The 19,670-nt window shown below is 39.1% G+C and overlaps 1 protein-coding gene across 3 annotated transcripts in view; it reads left to right on the plus strand.

Annotated features, from left to right (window-relative positions):
- Positions 1-19,670, plus strand: part of RGS7BP (regulator of G-protein signaling 7 binding protein) — a 109,421-nt gene that overhangs the window by 69,247 nt on the left and 20,504 nt on the right. For all 3 annotated transcript variants that reach the window (XM_010845511.1, XM_010845513.1, XM_010845512.1), the window contains exon 3: positions 318-448. In XM_010845511.1, the coding sequence (XP_010843813.1) occupies positions 318-448 (131 nt within the window). The remainder of the gene's footprint in view (positions 1-317; positions 449-19,670) is intronic.

Consider the following 19,670-nt stretch of genomic DNA (forward strand, 5'->3'; position numbering starts at 1 on the left):
AAATATATTTCGGAAATTTGTTCCAATGTTTAAATTGAAAATGTCTGATATTTTCAATTACTTAAAACATTTATGATTTTAAGCTCCTAGCAGAAATCTGCTGCTGAAGGGGAAAAATATTAAGAGCTGTTAGTCAGAAAGACACTTATATAAGAACTCTGACATTGGTTATTGGTTTGAAAGCAAAAAGTCCTATATTTTAGATTCAAGGCTTTAGAAATCTTTAGTGAGCATTTTCCCCTCTCAGAACTGAGACAAATGGCTGATGAGTGAAATCTTGAGAATGTTCACAGCTTTTCTCCTTCATTCTGTTGCAGCCCAGAAGATGGTGAGATCCATCCAGAAATCTGTCGGCTCTACATTCAGCTGCAATGCTGCTTAGAAATGTACACAACAGAAATGCTAAAATCTATATGCCTGCTGGGGTCTCTTCAATTTCATCGAAAAGGTATCTACATTTAATATATTGCCATAAACAGTGAAAATTTTAAACCAAAACTTATATTTTGCAAAGGCCAATATGTACCATATGTTTGAAAAGTGAAAAGTGAAAGTGAAGTTGCTCAGTCGTGTCCTACTCTCTGCGACCCCATGGAATGTAGCCTACCACTCTCCTCTGTCCATGGGATTTTCCAGGCAAGAATACTGGAGTGGGTTGCCATTTCCTTCTCCAGGGGATCTTCCTGACCCAGTGATCAAACCTGGGTCTTCTGCATTGTAGGCAGACGCTGCCTACACACAGTTAGAATATGTTCAGGAAATATTTGAAATAAATAAAAGAAGGCTGTATCAGTACTATCAAAATGCATAACAAGCCTGATTATCTTGAACAGAAATTGTGGTAGAAGCAGTTCTCAGAATTATTATTTTACCACTCGTGAACATGATTTTTGCTAGAATCAGTGTGGGCAGCAAAACTATATAATGATCTTACTAGGGTAGTAAATGCTATCCAAAATTGCTGCTATGCCCCTAAATGTATTTGATTGCAAGATGACAAATCACAAATTGTGCCCCAAAGATTTAAAAATAGGGGGAACTCAATAAACAATAGGGAGGCATATTAGTGACTGAAAATCTCATCCTCTGGTTTAAACTTATAAAGAGACTATATTGGCCTAAAGGACTGAAACCTGCAGAGATGGAAGTGGCTTCAGCATGGTTTGATCAGATTTCTGAATTCCATTCTGAGCGATGCTCTGCCTTCTCCTGGGTGTTGCTGTTAACCCTCAAGCTGCTTTCCCCCACATTTAGAAACTGATTCCAACAGTTTAAGTCATCACATATGCATAGAGAGAATTTCTCCCACTACAGATTAGCTCCCTTCCCTTCCCATCCCATCCCTCTGGGTTGTTCCGGTGTACTGCCTTTGAGTGTCCTGCTTCATACATCGAACTTGGACTGGTCATCTATTTCATATATGGTAATATACAAGTTTCAATGCTAGTCTCTAAAATCATCCCACCCTTGCCTTCTCCCATAGCGTCCAAAAGTCTGTTCTTTATATCTGTGTCTCTTTTGCTGTCTTGCACATAGGGTCATTACCATCTTTCTAAATTCCATATATATGTGTTAATATACTGTATTGGTGTTTTTATTTCTGACTTACTTCACTCTGTACAATAGGCTCCAGTTTCATCTACCTCATTAGAACTGATTCAAATGTGTTCTTTTTAATAGCTGAGTAATATTCCATTGTGTATATGTACCACAATTTTCTTATCCATTTGTCTGCCTCTGGACATCTAGGTTGCTTCCATGTCCTAACTATTGTAAACAGTGCTGTGATGAACACTGGGGTCCACATGTCTCTTTCAACTCTGGTTTCCTCGGTGTGTATGCCCAGCGGTGGGATTGCTGGGTCGTATGGCCGTTCTATTTCCAGTTTTTTAAGGAATCTCCACACTGTTCTCAGAGAAGGAAATGGCAACCTACTCCAGTATTCTTGCCTGGAGAATCCCAGGCTACAGTCCATGGGGTCACAAAGAGTCAGACACAACTGAGCAACTAACACACTCACACACACTGTTCTCCATAGTGGCTGTACTAGTTTGCATTCCCACCAACAGTGTAAGAGGGTTCCCTTTTCTCCACACCCTCTCCAGCATTTATTGCTTGTAGACTTTTGGATCACAGCCATTCTGACTGGTGTGAAATGGTACCTCATTGTGGTTTTGATTTGCATTTCTCTGATAATGAGTGATGTTGAGCATCTTTTCATGTGTTTGTTAGCCATCTGTATGTCTTCTTTGGAGAAATGTCTGTTTAGTTCTTTGGCCCATTTTTTGATTGGGTCGTTTGTTTTTCTGGTACTGAGCTGCATGAGCTGCTTGTATATTTTTTAGATTAATTCTTTGTCAGTTGCTTCGTTTGCTATTATTTTCTCCCATTCTGAAGGCTGTCTTTTCACCTTGCTTATAGTTTCCTTTGTTGTACAAAAGCTTTTAAGTTTAATTAGGTCCCATTTGCTTATTTTTGCTTTTATTTCCATTACTGAGAGGTGGGTCATAGAGGATCTCACTGTGGTTTATGTCGGATTGTGCTCTGCCTATGTTTTCCTCTAGGAGTTTTATAGTTTCTGGTCTTATTTAGATCTTTAATCCATTTTGAGCTTATTTTTCTGTATGGTATTAGAAAGCGTTCTAGTTTCATTCTTTACAGGTGGTTGGCCACTTTTCCCAGCACCTCTTGTTAAAGAGATTGTCTTTTCTCCATTGTATATTTTATTCTTTTCGTTGAATGGGATTCTTTCCTTAATTTCTCTGTTTTCTCATTGTTAATGTATAGGAATGCAAGGGATTTCTCTGTGTTAATTTTATATCCTAATACTTTACTATATTCATTGATTAGCTCTAGTAATTTTCTGGTGGTGTCTTTAGGGTTTTCTATGTAGCAAATCATGTCATCTGCAAACAGTGAGAGTCTTACTTCTTCTTTTCCAATCTGGATTCCTTTTCTTTCTTTTTCTTCTGTGATTGCTGTGGCTAAAACTTCCAAAAGTATGTTGAATAGTAGTGGTGAGAGTGGACACCCTTGTCTTGTTCCTGATATGTAGGGGATATGCTTTCGATTTTTTCCCATTGAGGATAATGTTTGCTATGCGTTTATCACATATGGCTTTTATCATGTTGAGGTATGTTCCTTCTATGCCTGCTTTCTGGAGAGTTTTTATCATTAATGGGTGTTGAATTTTGTCAAAGGCTTTTTATGTATCTATTGAGATAATCATATGGTTTTTATCTTCCAATTTGTTATTGTGGTGTATTATATTGATAGATTTGCAGATATTAAAAATTTTCCTTGCATCCCTGGGATAAAGCCCATTTGACCATGATATATGATCTTTTTAATATGTTGTTGGATTCTGTTTGCTAGAATTTTTTAAAGGATTTTTACATCCATGTTCATCAGTGATATTGCCCTATAGTTTTCTTTATTTGTGGCATCTTTGTCTGGTTTTGGTATTAGGGTGATGGTGGCCTCATAGAATGAATTTAGGAGTTTACCTTCCTCTACAATTTTCTGGAAGAGTTTGAGTAGGATAGGTGTTAGCTCTTCTCTAAATTTTTGGTAGAATTCACCTATGAAGCCATCTGGTCCTGGGCTTTTGTTTGTTGGAAGATTTTTTTATTAAAATTTTGATTTCCGTGCTTGTAATAGGTCTGTTAAGATTTTCTATTTCTTCCTGGTTCAGATTTGGAAGGTTATATTTTTTTAAGAATTCATCCATTTCTTCCAAGTTGTCCATTTTATTGGCATATATTTGCTGATAGTAGTCTCTTACGATCCTTTGTATTTCTATTTGTCTGTTGTGATTTCTCCATTTTCATTCCTAATTTTGTTGATTTGATTCTTCTCCCTTTTTTTCTTGATGAGTCTGGCTAATGGTTTGTCTATTTTATTTATCTTCTCAAAGAACCAGATTTTAGTTTTGTTTATTTTTGTTATAGTCTTTTTGTTTATTTTTCACTTATTTCTGCTCTGATTTTTATTGTTTCTTTCATTCTACTAACTTTGGGGTTCTTTATTTCTTCTTTTTCTGATTCTTTATGTGTAAAGTTAGGTTATTTGATTTTTCTCTTGTTTCTTGAGGTAAGCTTACATTGCTATGAACCCTCCTCTTAGCACTGCTTTTACTGAATCCCATAGGTTTTGGGTTGTCATATTTTCATTTGCTTCTATGCATATTTTTATTTCCTTTTTTATTTCTTCCATGATAATAAAAACACATAGATTCTTAACTAATCATTTCATCTGACCTGCACTGCCTCCTGTCTTCACTGTCAGTCTCTGATTGGTGCTCTTCTCTGCTTCTTCCTTTAAAAATATAAGCCTCTGCTCCCTGCTCTAACATCTTACCATCTAAGTAAAACTCTTAAAAGAGCATCTTTCATTTCTCCTCTTTGTAGGATTAAGTCTCCATTTGGATTTCTATTTTATTCTCCTAAAGTACTACTTAGAATGTAAATCCTTAGAAAATGTGCTACAAAATTATCCAGGATAAACATGGAGATGCACGGATCCTGCCCAGGACCCACTGAATCAGAATCTGGGGGCACTCCAGGTGATTCTGAAACACAGTGAAGATGGATAACCATTTAGCTACCCTTTAAAACAAAAGGAAATAACCTCATTGTATGTATAAAAATGGAAACTTCCAAACTCTTACCCGGCTATTCTTACTCATCTAAGTACATACATGTTGTATGCTTTCATCTTTTTCAACACTAGAAAGAAATTTGTCCACCAAGATTTAAGATGCCAGAAAATACACTCTTTATCCAAATAGTGATAGCTCTAGTGTGGCCTTGGGCTAGGAAGGGTCTAGGCGATCTCACAAAGCTCCTTCCTGAAATAAAATACATTTGACCCTTCCGGATTCAAACAATGGCAGACCATGCACTATTCTTACAATCTGTGGCCGTTTGGATCCATGGCTGTGGAACCACGGATACAGATGACTGACTCTGGGACTTGAGCATCCATGGATTTTGGTGTCCAGGGTATGTCCTGAAACCAACCACCCCACCTCCCCACACATACAGATACTGAGGGATGAGTGTAGTCCTCAGAATCTTAGGGGAATGGTGATTGCCATTCTAGTCTATAACATTCAATCTCTTTATGCTTAGAATCTCTTTCTGGTATGTTTCTTTTAATACTATAGTAAAAATTTGTATTTTGGTAACTATTAGGTTAGCTAATTTCTTCTTCCTGCTAATTTCTTATTACAGGTTGGCCACTTCTCTTATTTATTCTATTTCATCAAGGCAGGAAAAAAGAGAATTGCAATTGAGTCATTATTCTGGCTCTATATGAGAGTTTCTGGTCAATTTTTTGTTGTGATTAGATTCTGAAGCCAAATTATTTTGCAGTTATCTGTACTTTTAATTTATTTTTATTTCTAATTACCTCCCTGACTGCTACCAGAAGTCCAGAAAGGATTGTATATCACATTTAGTTTTACTATTGTATTGAGTGGTCATGTGTTTACTCTTTGGAGGAAAAGGGCACACAAGGTTACTGCAGGGGCGAGGAGTACAGTTTGTTTCTGGGAAAAACCAAGCCTCAAATCATTTTAAAGCTTCTGCAGGGAGCTTGAATTTAATAATGAAGATTGTCCTTCTCTCTCAATTAAGCAAATTATAAGTATCCTTCATTAACAATATATTCAGTGGCTCTTCATGCTTTCTGCATACCCCATGTTTCTAAATTTTTGCTGTCTCATAAGTCTGATTGGTACAATCTACTTGGGAATCTTTTATACTTATAAGATCAGGCTGTTGCCAAAAATGAAGACAAACAGTACTGAGATGATTGTCCTATTTCATGGCCAACAAAATTAAAGTAAATTACAGAAATATGAGGTAAAAACACACATTTAATAAAGGCTATTAGATTATGCTATACACGTGTGGTTCTGAAAAACTGTTATGAGAATATGACAGATAGGAATAATTTTAGGCCTCATATTCTAACAGTTTTAAGTTGTAGATTGCACTATCATTTGACAAAGTCTAATTTCTATGTTTATAGCGAAAAATAATTGCTCTCACTTCTTCACAGTTAATTAGGTAGGAAATCTTTTCCCACAACTGAATCCATGTACCACATTGACCATTAATGCCTGTTTCCTGACACCAGATAAAATGAGACCTCAGGATTCATTCACTCCAGTGGCAGAAAGCGAAACCAGGTTTCTAAGAGAATTCAACAATTCTGCTGTTTTTTCCACAGCTTTCCTCTCTCCCATTCTACTCCCAGTTAGTCAGTTTTTACAACATTCCCATTCTGGAAGAAGCAGAGATGAGAGAACACTCCAGTGCAAGCTCCCTTTACATGTGAACTTGCTCTTTCCGTTTTTATGCTCATTTCTCCTCACTCTGTCAAGCACTTTCTCTGACTCTGCTCCAACCCTCTGCCATCACTTAGAGTCAGATTTCCCCAGGTCCTTTGAGGTATACCACCCTCCCTTCCTCCTCTTAAGATCTAAGATAAGATGGATTCTTCCCCTGTATTGTGCCACTAGGATATACACAGATAGAAAAAATGCAGAGGAAATGTAATCACAAAAAGGAAGAGAGAGATGCTGAAAGTTAAAAATTCTTAATTCAAAATCTAGTGGGAGTTGAGAGATCAAGATGCTCTAATAAGAAATTAATGAACAGCCATCCATCCAGCAAAAACAGGATAAGCTCAAGACAAAGAATAACATATGAGCAATAAAGACTCCTGGGTATTCCATCTCCTATTAAGGAATGTAAAGAAAATGACCCACACCAATAAAAGAAACAAGCAACATAAAGACAGAAATAGAATAGAGCTGCAAGCCTTACTTTCCAATGTAATGAGGCAATTGATACTGAAATAGAACATTAGGTTAGAAGAAATAAAGCGGGATAAATCTTAAAATAGATTATGATTCAAATTATGGGCGGACACATGCATTTGTCCTTTGAACAAATATTTATTGAGCACCTATCATATGCAAGGTACTGGGAGACTGAAATTATCAGGACTACACAGATGGATCTGTGTTCTTGTTGAGTATATAGTCTCGTGCAGAGAAATAGAAGGGGAAGAAAGTTCTAAAAACCCCAAACACTAATAATTACAATGTCAATAATTAAAATAGAATAGGTAACGTAATAGAAAGTGACCATGACTGGGTGACCATTTTAGAAGGGGTGATCAAAACTCTGAGGAGACAGAACTTAATCTGAGATTTAATGACAAGAAGGACACAACTTCATAAACATTTGTATCTAATGCAAAGGACCCAAGACCAGAACAAGTTTGTACTATTTGAAGAACATAAATATAAACAACTTCTGGGATCTAAGGGCAGTCTAACACCATCTATTATTCTGTCTCCTTGTCTTAAATACCAAACAGGGCGCAGGACACCATGTTCATCACCTTTAGTCAAAGTAGATGTCAGCTAAGGACTAGGAAAATAACAGTGATCACAGCTTCCACTTGTTGTGTACCTTCTGCTTGCCAGGTGCTTTATCCATGCCATCTTATTTCATACTCAAATATTGTTTTTCCCATTTTACAGATGGAGAAGCTGAGGCGCAAAGAGGTAACTTGTCCAGTGTCACCTAACACATTCATCCCCTCCACAAAGTTTGTGATTGTTCTACCCCAACAAATCATTGCCCACTAAGCTACCTTGGAGAAAGGCAAGAGAACATATCGAAACGAAAAATACTAGACTTGTACTATGAGCCAGAGAAGGCAATGGCACCCCACTCCAGTACTCTTGCCTGGAAAATCCCATGGACGGAGGAGCCTGGTAGGCTGCAGTCCATGGGGTCGCTAAGAGTTGGACACGACTGAGCGACTTCACTTTCACTTTTCACTTTCATGCATTGGAGAAGGCAATGGCAACCCACTCCAGTGTTCTTGCCTGGAGAATCCCAGGGACAGGGGAGCCTGGTGGGCTGCCGTCTATGAGGTCACACAGAGTCGGACACGACTGAAGTGATTTAGCATAGCATAGCATAGCATAGCACTATGAGCTGAATTTGTTCTCAGATCTGACTTAATGATTGGTGTGCATATTTCAAGACACCATGTTTAATGAACTGCTAAAATTCATTGTGCATTTTATTTCTTACCAAAAGAAGTTCACAGAGTTACTTCTAAGATAGGAGGGAAAGTGAACTCCATCAATCACTTAATGATTTACAAAATATTTTGATTTGGGTAAAGAAGTTTAATTCTGCCTAGGAAATGCTTGTATTTAGAAAAATCAAATGAAGCTTTCATGTGATACAAAGGGAGCATGATTTTAGCTATGATACTCATTCTGGGAAAGTTGAAGTTAATTAACTACACAGTTGATACCTCCTGTACATTATTCTGCTCTACCTTAGGGGCTGGAAATGGAGCAATGAAAGCCTCACAGGGACCTCCCTCAAACGTGTTTCTATTGTCTCCAGTGTCCTGTTATTCTGCTTCCTCCATGCAGCTAGGAGAACCACCAAGATGACTATGACTCTGGGGGCACTACTACTCTAGTGTCAGAAGGAGTACAGAGGACATAGGGAAGTGGGAGGGGCTGGGAAGAGGGAGGTAGCTCTGTCTCTTCTCTAAATTGGAAAATGTTCATTTCCCAGTGTATGGGCAGGAAAAGAGCTCTGTTTATGGTATAAGTATTATTTTTCCACTATATGTTTTATGGCACTATGAATATCTCACCACAATGTAGAAGAGCCTTTGAAACTATTTTTCAATACAGGTAAACAACTAACTGAATTAATATAACTTATTTTTTTTTAAATTACATGCTTTTTGGAAATGCAAGGATAAAAGCCAATTACTTAACAGCCTACATTTCCCCACTCCTTTTCACAGTGCATGGAGTTACAAAGCTTCTACCATTTATGAAAATGCATGAGAACAAGCATAACCATGTGGATAAGCTTCCACACATCTCCTGTAAGCTGTGTTCATTTAGTTGCTCACAGTCAGTACAAAAACCATCCCAGGAGCCTTTCCTAGATACAGTATCATAGCAGATAATGTGTCTGGAGCACAGAGGACATGAGAAATTTGCCCCTGCCATCAAGGAAATGATAGTGCGGTGATACAATATTTGCTCAGAGAAGATTAGTTTGTTTTGTTTTGATTCCTAGGGAAATTCACACAAATGAATAAAGTTGACTACGGTGGACATCAGAAGCCAAACTCAGGGCCTCCAAGGGGACGCTATGGCAGTGCTTTCTACCGTCACTCTAGGCTGAAGACGGAGTGGCAGCAAGAAGGAGGGGAGGGGAGGGAAGAGAGGAAAATAGTAAGAGAAGAAAGAGAATGGGAGAAGTGAGATCAGGAGTAGGAAAGAGGTCTCCAGAGTGGAGGGTGATAAAGGGGCCACCACTCTACATAAAAGACCCCAGCCCAGTCTTCTGGGGCTAGTACAGTCCTAGGACTCTGGAGGTGGAAGGAGCTCTGTGGGACTTTTGAGGCTGCCCCACAGTCAGACGTGTTTTTATTCCTCCTCAACAACTGACCATTTCTCACGAATATAAGAATACCCAACTGGTATGTGCTTCATGGGTGGTTTCCTTTAACTTTTTCTCAAACATGCCTGTTATAGTATCCATAAACAGACTAAAAATACATGGAAATCCCAAAGGAGCTGAAGGCCAAAAGCTTTGCACAGCCCTGAGGAAAGTGGCCAACTTTTTGATGTCTCGGTTCTCGACAGGGTAAAGCCAGCTTAGTGTGATTTTAAGGTACTCTAAAGGCTGTCCTTCTCCCCTCCTTCCATCTCCTCCCTGAGAAAATACTTGTTCACTGAGGCCTGAAATTCATTTTTCAGGGGACAGAGTTTTTCATTTCATAATTAAAAAAAATGATTTTAAATGCATAGTCACTCTTGGGCAAAGAAAAACTTTGACTTGAAGTTAGCATCTGGAAGCAGCCTGACCCTCTTCCTGTGAGCAGCACAGACACCATCTGAGGTGCTCCTTCCAAGGATCCCTGGTCAAAGGGGGGAAGCTGGGGATGCAGAACTCAGATCTGCCACTGTCCAGGTGTGTGGGACACTCCCCTGCTGACTTTCTGATGGGACTCAAAAGAACATCTAGCCTCTCCAACCTCATCTCTAACCAGCCACCCCACCCCACCTGCTCCCCAAACCCTGCTGGCCACACTCAAGGAATCTTGAACTACTTTGAGGAACCTGAATTCGGCAGTTCTTTCCAGTTGCTCCCTCTGCCTGTAACATATTGTCCACCCTACCCTATCCCACAACCACCCTTTCACATAGTCTACCCCTACGCTTTCTTTGAGTTGGAACTTAGATGGGACTTGCCTGCAGAGAGCGTTCCCTGGCTCTCCATGGCTGCACCTCTGCCCACCCAGTGTGTTTCCCAGGCACATGTTCAATTGAGGGGTAGACATCTGATCTGTTGTCTGTTGTCCTGTCTAGAATTGATCATCTTGAGTGTGTTCACCATTACTTTCATTTAATAATTATTGAATAAGCAAAAGGAATGTGCTTTCATTCTGTTGTTGAAAGAGAGGGAGTGTACCAGGAGAAAAAGAAGCTTGTCCAGAGATGTTGGACTGAATTAGTACCAGCAAAAGACACAATGAACAGAATAAATCCATATTAGTTCTTGAATTTGTCAGGGTAGGGTACCAACTATATGAAACAACACCAAATCTCAACGGATTAGAACAAAAGAGTTCACTATTTACCCATGTCAGAGTCCAGCCCCAGAGCTGGGGTGGGCTGGGCCCTTTTGTTCTTTCCATTCCCCACATCCATCCAATGGTCAGGGGAGAAAAGAAAGCATAAGGGTTTCTACGGGAGGATTCTTAGACACTCATCTGGAAGAAGCATACATCATTCTTACTCAGAATTCATTTGCCAAAACTCTGTCACACAGGGAAAAAAAAAAAAAAGGAGGAAGAGAAAAAAAAAAAAATAGAGGTTGGCAAACACAAAACAGTCTCCTATGGCCCTGAAAAACAAGGAAGGATGATTTCAAGAAACCAGAAATTGAGGAATTTCTCAAAGCTCAAAAGCAATGGAGATTGGATTGGTGGATATAAATGAAGAAAGGAAGCCAGAGCCGATAAGAAACTCAAGGAGAAACATAAGAAATTCATGCAGGAGAAAAATACCACAAAAATAAAATTGATTCCAGAGATACTTTAGCCTAAGAGTCAACAAATGCAGATCACAGAAAGGATTTCTGGAAACGCTGTCAGGGAAATGAATGTTCGAAATTGAATTCAGGAAGAGCTGGACTACCCCACGCTGAGTAACTGAGATAGACATTGCTTGCCCCAGAAGGACACCTGCTGTGAGTGTCGGGTCTGGGCGGCAAAGCAGAACAGAGGGTGAAATAACTGGGATCCTCCATGAGGGCAGCTGCGGAACAGGAAGGGGAGCACAAGACCGCAGCGTTTTTTCTCAGGCTAAATTGTTCCACCTATCTCTTTGGAGTAGACCTTGTAAACAAGAAACTCCAAGCAAACACAGGACCCAAGAAATAAGATGTGTATCCAGGTCAGCTTATCAGTGGAGATGAGAAGCACCCAGAAGACAAGCTGTAGACACGCCTTGTCCAGCCAAACACTTGCTCCTTTTCCAGTCACCAGAAGAAAGATGCTCATCAGAATGACAGGCAAACAGAAAAACCCACACCCTGAAAGGGATGTACCAAATGGCAATATGCAAACAGCTAATGCTCGGTGAACAGATTTTAAGTAGAAACAGGTGAAGAATTTAAAATATAAATGTAATTAATAGTCTCAGAGAGATTTGTGTTAGGTCTGTCGCGCCTCAGAAACAGCAGTAAGAAATCTAACAGTTTTGTTGGAAATGAAAGTGTTATCTATCAAATAAAATTTCAGTAGATGGTTTAATTAGTGTTGGGAGACAGTTTTTCAGTCGCTAGCATGTCTGCATATCTTGCAAAGTGAGATACTGACTGCCTTTGTTTTACACTATCTTTTCAAGGATGTTTATTTAGTAAATGTCTTGAAAAAAGAGACTGTGTCTCCCTCCAGAGCAAGGGATGCTTACAATTCAGTATAATGAAAATATTTCCCTCTGAAGCAAAGGGCAGACATGCCTTCTTACCGAAGGCATGTCTCTTCTATAAAGTCTTCTTATAGAAGACTTTGGATCCTTAATTTCAGGGCTCTTATCTCCTGTGTGTGTGGAGGTATGAGACCCCCTTCTGGTGTCTCAAGAAATTAACACAAATGCTGCTACTCTATTCCTGTTTTGTGTACAATGTTGTCTTTGTCTCTAACCTAGGAGTCTTGTGTCTCTTTCCAGTACCCATGAGATTGTGGCAGGTTAACACACATAGAGGAAATTCAGACCCTTCACAGTTCTTAACAATTTATATTATAATGGAAATACTGAGAGCTTAAAATAGGGACTCGTGGTTAAGACTCTGGGCTTCCAATGCAGGGAGTATTGGTTTGGTCCCTGGTCAGGAAACGAAATCCCACATGCTTTGCAGTACAGCCAAAACAAACAGAAACCCATAAAATCGCGACCTGAAAGGTCAAGTCAAGTTACTCTCCCAGAACTCAGTCCCCACAGTGAATATAGAATATAGGGGATAAATACGATCCAGAGACTAACATGAAATAGGAATTCTGATAGAACTGAGAAAATATAAATAATCAACAAATAGAAAAGCTTTCCCCAAACCTAATGTAAGAAATATTTAAATTGAGAAGGCTATAACATCTCAATAAATCACTCCACATATTACTTAGTAATTACAAAGGGAAAAGGATTCCTCCACGTATAAATCCTGGAAGAAATCACCTTAACCACGCTATCGGTACTTAACTAACCTCATTAATAATGGAACAAACACTTGTGTGCTTTCTAATGCGATGCACTAAAAAGGACACAGTATTGCTTCTATAATATTCTCACTTAAAATGAGAATTATTCTCACTTTACTCTGAATCTAGACTTATGGAAATAATCAGACAATTCTATATTTAAAGACATTCTTTAAAACAACTGGCCTGGACTCTCTGTTCAAAAATATCAACATCATGAAGGATGAAAAAAGACCAGGAGTCTGTTCTAGATTAAAAGAGAATAAAGAAACATGACAGATAAATGTGGTGCATAATCCTTAATTGAATCCTTCAATGTAAAAAGAAAGCTATAAATGACATTACTGGAAAAACTGGATATTGTGGAATATTTGGAAAACTGGAAAATTTAGATATATATATTAAATAATAAAGTAAAGTGTTAGTTGCTCATTGTATCTGACTCTTTGCGACCCCATGGGCTGTAGCCTGCCAGGCTCCTCTGTCCATGGAATTTTCCAGGCAAGAATGGTAGAATGGGTTGCCATTTCCTTCTCCAGGGAATCTTCCTGACCCAGGGATCCAACTGGGATCTCCTGCATTGCAAGCAGATTCTTTACCATTTAAGCCACCAGGGAAGCCCATCTATTAAATAATAGTATTGCATCAAATTGAATTGAATCATGGATTTAATTAAAGTTAAATAAAGTTTTTCATGTGATAATGGTTTTAAGATTCTATAGGAAAATGTTCTTTAGGAGATATATGTTGAAGTATTTGGGATGAAATATCATTAATGTCTGTAACTTTTACATGGCCCGTCAAAAATTATAAACATTGTACATATACATAAATTATATACATAATCTTATATGTGAAATCTATATATATGCATATATATACACACACACACAAACAGAGAGGGAGAGAGACAAAAGAAAAATACGGCTAAACCAACAACACTGTAAAGCAATTTTCCTCCAATTAAAAAATAAGTTAAAAAAAGAAAAATAGGCCTAAATATTAACAATTGGTGAAACTAGAATATTTGGATGTTCATTGAATTATTCTGGAAGTTTGCTATAGGCTTGAAAATTTTCAATATAAAATAACTGGAGAAAATAGACTACAAATGCAAGTCAAATGCCAAAAAAGGAGTAATGTATAAAGTACTCATATCTAGACATATTTAGGAACCATTTCATAACTCAATTGTTTAAAGATAAAACTCTTTCAGAAGGCCATAAACAGTCTACATACATAGCATCCTTGGATATATATAGAAGAAAGAGAACAATATCAGCCAAGTTCTGAAAGAAACTTAGAACATAGATTTTTATATCCAGCCAATTAGAATTTAAGTGCAAGTACAGAGAGAGAAGCAAAAAGTATTTTCAGTAATATGAAGACTAAGAAATTTTGTATTCAAAGATCTCCTCCAAAATAGTCAAACATATATTCCAGAAAAATTAAAATGAATCCAGGAAAGAGGAAGACACGAAATCCAAGAAGCAGTGGTATACAAAGAAATTGTCAGCCGTCAATATGCAGCATTAGAGATTAGAAACAGTTACAATAGAAAACTATACTATTAAAAATGTAATTAGTGAATGATTTTCAAGGATAAATAAATTACCAGACTCAAGGAAAGCAAAATCTTTTAATAAACCATGAAACCTAGACAGTACTGAAAAAGTAATCAATGAGTCATCTTTTGCTAAAGTTCCAAGTTTCAGATGCTAGTAATTTATAGTTTCACTTGCAGTGGAAATTATCATTATCTATCATGGAGATAGAACTCTTTCAAATCAGCAAGACAGCCAAGCGATATGAACAGAAAATGTAAAGAAGGAATGAATACAGGTAGCCAATTAACTTACAAAAAAATATTAAATTTAATCTCAGTTCAGTTCAGTTGCTCAGTTGTGTCCAACTCTTTGCAACCCCATGGACTGCAGCATGCCAGGCCTCCCTGTCCATCGCCAACTCCCAGAGTTTACTCAAAATCATGTCCATTGAGTCGGTGATGTCATCCAACCATTTCATCCTCTGTCATTCCCTTCTCCTCCTGCCTTCAGTCTTTCCCAACATCAGGGTCTTTTCAAATGAGTCAGGTCTTCGCATCAGGTGGCCAAAGTATTGGCATTTCAGCTTCAATACCAGTCCTTCCAATGAATATTCAGGACTGATTTCCTTTAGGATGGCCTGGTTGGATCTCCTTGCTGTCCAAGGAACCCCCCTCAAGAGTCTTCTCCAACACCACAGTTCAAAAGCATGAATTCTTCAGCACTCAGCTTTCTTTATAGTCCAACTGTCACCTCTATACATGACCACTGGAAAAACCATAGCCTTGACTAAACGGACCTTTGTTGGCAAAGTCACGTTACTTTTTAATATACCGTCTAGGTTGGTCATAACTTTTCTCCCAAGGAGTAAGCATCTTTTAATTTCATGGCTGCAGTCACTATCTGCAGTGATTTTGCAGCCCAAGAAAAGAAAGTCAGCCACTGTTTCCACTGTTTCCCCATCTATTTACCATGAAGTGATGGGGCTGGATGCCATGATCTTAGTTTTCTGAATGTTGATCTTTAAGCCAACTTTTGCACTCTTTTCTTTCACTTTCATCAAGAGGCTCTTTAGTTATTCTTCACTTTCTGCCATAAGGGTGGTGTCGTCTGCATATCTGAGGTTACTGATATTTCTTCTGGCAATTCTGATTCCAGCTTGTGCTTCATCCATCCCAGTGTTTCTCATGATGTACTCTGCATTTAAGTTAAATAAGCAGGGTGACAACATACAGCCTTGACATACTCCTTTTCCTATTTGGAACCAATCTGTTGTACCATGTCTAGTTCTAACTGTTGCTTCTTGCCCTGCATACATATTTCTCAAGAGGCAAGTCAGGTGGTCTGGTATTCCCATCTCTTTAAGAATTTTCCACAGTTTGTTGTGGTCCACACAGTCAAAAGCTTTGGCATAGTCAGTAAAGCAGAAGTAGATATTTTTCTGGAACTCTCTTGCTTTTTCAATGATCCACATTTAATCTCAGTAGTAATAAAAGAGAGGGAAAAAGAAATTCAATGAAAGATTCTATTTTCCCCCATCAAATAAGCAAAATTAAATATTGATAGTTAAAGTTCTGGCAAAGGTGTATGGAAATGGATTCCCTCATTCAGAGTTGGTGGAAGCGAAATGTAAATTAGCATAGGCTGCAACTTCCCTGGTAGTCCATGGTAAAGACTCTGCCTTCCAATTTAGGGGATGCAGGTTCAAACCTTGGTTGGGGAACTAAGATCCCACGTGCTATGGGACAGCAAAGCTTATCCTCTACAACAAGAAAACCTGCACACCACAGCAAAGACCCAACACCACCGCCAAAAAAAAATTAGCATAGCCTTTTCGGAGGCCAGTTTGGCAATATGTATTTAAGTACAAAATGTGAATACGTGTACTTTGTCCCAGTTCTCTATATTAAAGGATCTGTCCTATACAAATATTGGCATATGTAAAGAAAGGGAAGAATTGCAATGTAAATTCCTTGCTGGGGAATACTCTGCATCCATTAAAAAGCATGAAATAAATCAGAATGCACTAATATGAAAGTATCTCTAACCATGATGACATGGTGAAGAAAGTTGTATAACATATATAATTACCTGTTTAAATGCCATAGATCTATTGAAATTGTCCAATGTGTAAGACTTCATCCTTGGTACTGGACTTATAGAACTAAAGAAAACAGATTAATTCCTGGCCTTACGGACTTTACATATACAGTTTGGAGATGAATGATTAGAGTAGGATTGGGGCAAGCAAATAATAAACTAGTTAGCAAATACATAACATGCTTTCTAACAGTGGTAAGTTATCTGAAGGCAATACATAGAGACTGCAGTGGGAAGGATGCCCAGCGTCCAGTCAGTGCTCTCAGTAAATGAGGGCAGTTTGGATCTGAATATGTGTTCTGAAATTGAAAACCACTCCAGTCTCCTGTCTTTTATGATGTGCCAGCCAGAGAAGATATAGCATGATCAAACTTCTGCAGAGATTTTGTGAGCTGACAGCACCAAACTGCAGATCCAGCATCCAGGTTTTCCATTCTTGTTCATCTGCATTAGCAGACTTAGACCTAAGCTCTGAAAACTGAGGGAAAGGAGGGTATACTTGGCATTGCAAGCTCATAGGCCTGTTTCAGGAATACATGAGTAGTTATGTTACTTTGAAAAAGTTATAGAATGTATTTGCCTTATGTAAGTAGAATTAGCACAGGCAGTAAGAGGAAACAAAGTCACTGTGGACTGGAGTCCATATAAGACTTCGTGTGTAAGAGGTGAATGTATGAAGGAGGTAGAGGAAGGACTTTAAGTCCTAACATCACGCTACCTTGAGTTCTCCCCTGTTCCCACGAAGGAAAGCTTTGGGCTCTCTAGTCCTGACCACAGGACAAGGCCTACAGTGGTCCCATGCCAAGCAGAGCCCATAAAGCAGAGAATTTGTGTGAATCTTCTGGGTCTCCAATTTGCTGCCCAAACCATACTCCATTCTCCACAGATTTCAGCATCAAAGGAGCAGAACAGGAGCCATGCTTGCTTTCAGATGGGCCTCTCCTTTAGAGCTTTGGGCTGTTTTGGGGGGGACACACCCTGTTTTATCTCTCACTCAAGTATTAGCCACCACTGCTCAGATTCACATCCCAAGGCTGAATGCTCAGAAGTAGATGCCACATGGACTGCACTTGTGCACTCTACCAGGAGATGAGTGCAAATGCTAAGAAGTCAGTGCCTTCCAACTGGGAAATGGTAGTATGCTAAATTATGTACTTAATTAATCTCTACCAACAGAAATACCATAAAACTGGAAAAAGCAATTAAATCACCCAGGATCAGTGTACATAAAGTATACACAAAAGGAACAAAAATTTCACCAGTAAACTTGTGTTTGTGCTTTGGCTGAATATTCACAGGTCCATTTCTACTATAGGCTGATGAATGGTACACAATTACCAGTTAATTGCTTGTCTCTTTCTCCTTGTGTTGCTACCTCATGGGTTAGAAATGACAGGGATAAAATTTTTGCTGCTGCTGCTGCTAAGTCACTTCAGTCATGTCCGACTCTGTGCAACCCCATAGACAGCAGCCCACCAGACTCCCTCGTCCCTGGGATTCTCCAGGCAAGAACACTGGAGTGGGTTGCCATTTCCTTCTCCAATGCATGAAAGTGAAAAGTGAAAGTATAGTAGACTCCTTTAAATCAGGAACCCAAGGGAAAAGATTCCCATTAGATTTTACTGTAACAGCCTGCCTTTTCTTAAGTGTTTTTATATTTTGGGTTTTTTTTTAACATGCAAAAACAATTACATGATGATTAAGGAAACTGAGCTAAGAGGTAACCAGGTGGAGCTGCTATCTCATGAACATTCAATGATACAGGCTGTAATGATTTCTTGACAACCAGTCTAGAGCTGTAGTTACATAATACAAATAAAACTCATTGAAAGAGTGAAACAATATAGCTACCCACTTTTTCCCAGATTACATCATATTATACAACAGTTTTGTAATTGTTGGTAATTTTTTAAATTGTCTATCTCCAGCTCCATGAAGCAAAGACTATGTCTTTCTCTCACTTCTGTATCTCTAGCATCAAGCCCAGTATCTGATACTTAGCTGACACTCGGGAAACATTTGTGAGTGAATGAATGAATAACTGAACAACTGTAAAGGCCAGGTTTCAAATCCTGTTCTTGAGCCTCACAGGCCCTTCTCATGATAGCAAGATACCTCCTTGCAGATACACAGATGTTCAAGGAAGAATAAAAGGCATTTACAGAGGACACCTGGGCCACAGGCTATACCTCCCATGTAATTTCATAGGAATTTATGGCTTAACCAGTTTGGAGATTTGTTTCCAGAAAGCATTTGATTTACTCCCTTAAGATCAGTCACGGTAAGTACAAGTCTCAGTGCATTGGCAATGCACTGCTATGGCCAGCTACTCAGTGCAAGGTGCTTCAGCTGATGACACTGATGGTCTCAACAGAGTATGGCTGGATCCTGAGACTGGGCTCTTTCCTCACAGAAGGATACGCTGGAGGAGGCTGGAGAGCCAGTGAAACAGAAGGCAGGTCCTTAATCTCTACTGCACCCTCAGGCCCACAGAGCTGGTGTCAGAATCAGAGAGAGCACCAGGGGCTCCTGTTCCTCCTGCTGGGTGTCACCTGCTTCTGGCCCTGCATCTGAGGACCAAAGAGCAGCACGACTTCGCAGGCTAACTCCCCTTCTCCCGAGCTAATCTGGTTTCACTCACCAATACTCCATCAAAAGCAGGGCCCTCACTTCAGGTTGAATTGACCTCAAGATACCTGTCCCAGAATGTTGTGAAAATACGCTACTCACACACACACAAATCACTTTAGTATTCAGAAAGTTTTTAGGGGCTTCCCTGGTGATCCAGCTGTTAAAAATCCTCCTGCCAATGCAAGGGACACAGGTTTAATCCCTGCTCCAAGAAGATTCCACATGCCACGGAGCAGCTAAGCCTGTGCGCCACAACTTCTGAAGCTGGCGAGCCTAGAGCCCATCCTCAACAAACTGAAATCACCACAGTGAGAAGCCTGCCCTCTGCAACGAAGAGTAGCCCCTGCCCTCCACAACTAGAGAAAACCCATGTGTAGCAACAAAGACCCAGCACAGCCAAAATAAATAAATAATAATAATAAAAAAATAAATATTAATAAAAGCTTTTAGGGTTAAAGGAGCATTCGGCTCAAAGCATAACCAAAGTCTGCAATGATACCTTGGGTATAGAATTTGCATTTATGATTTCTTATGCCCTTCTCTTTACCAACACCCACTCCC

Source organism: Bison bison, unplaced genomic scaffold (genome assembly GCF_000754665.1).
Source record: "Bison bison bison isolate TAMUID 2011002044 unplaced genomic scaffold, Bison_UMD1.0 scf7180017864218, whole genome shotgun sequence".
In the NCBI taxonomy this organism is placed as follows: Eukaryota; Metazoa; Chordata; class Mammalia; order Artiodactyla; family Bovidae; genus Bison; species Bison bison.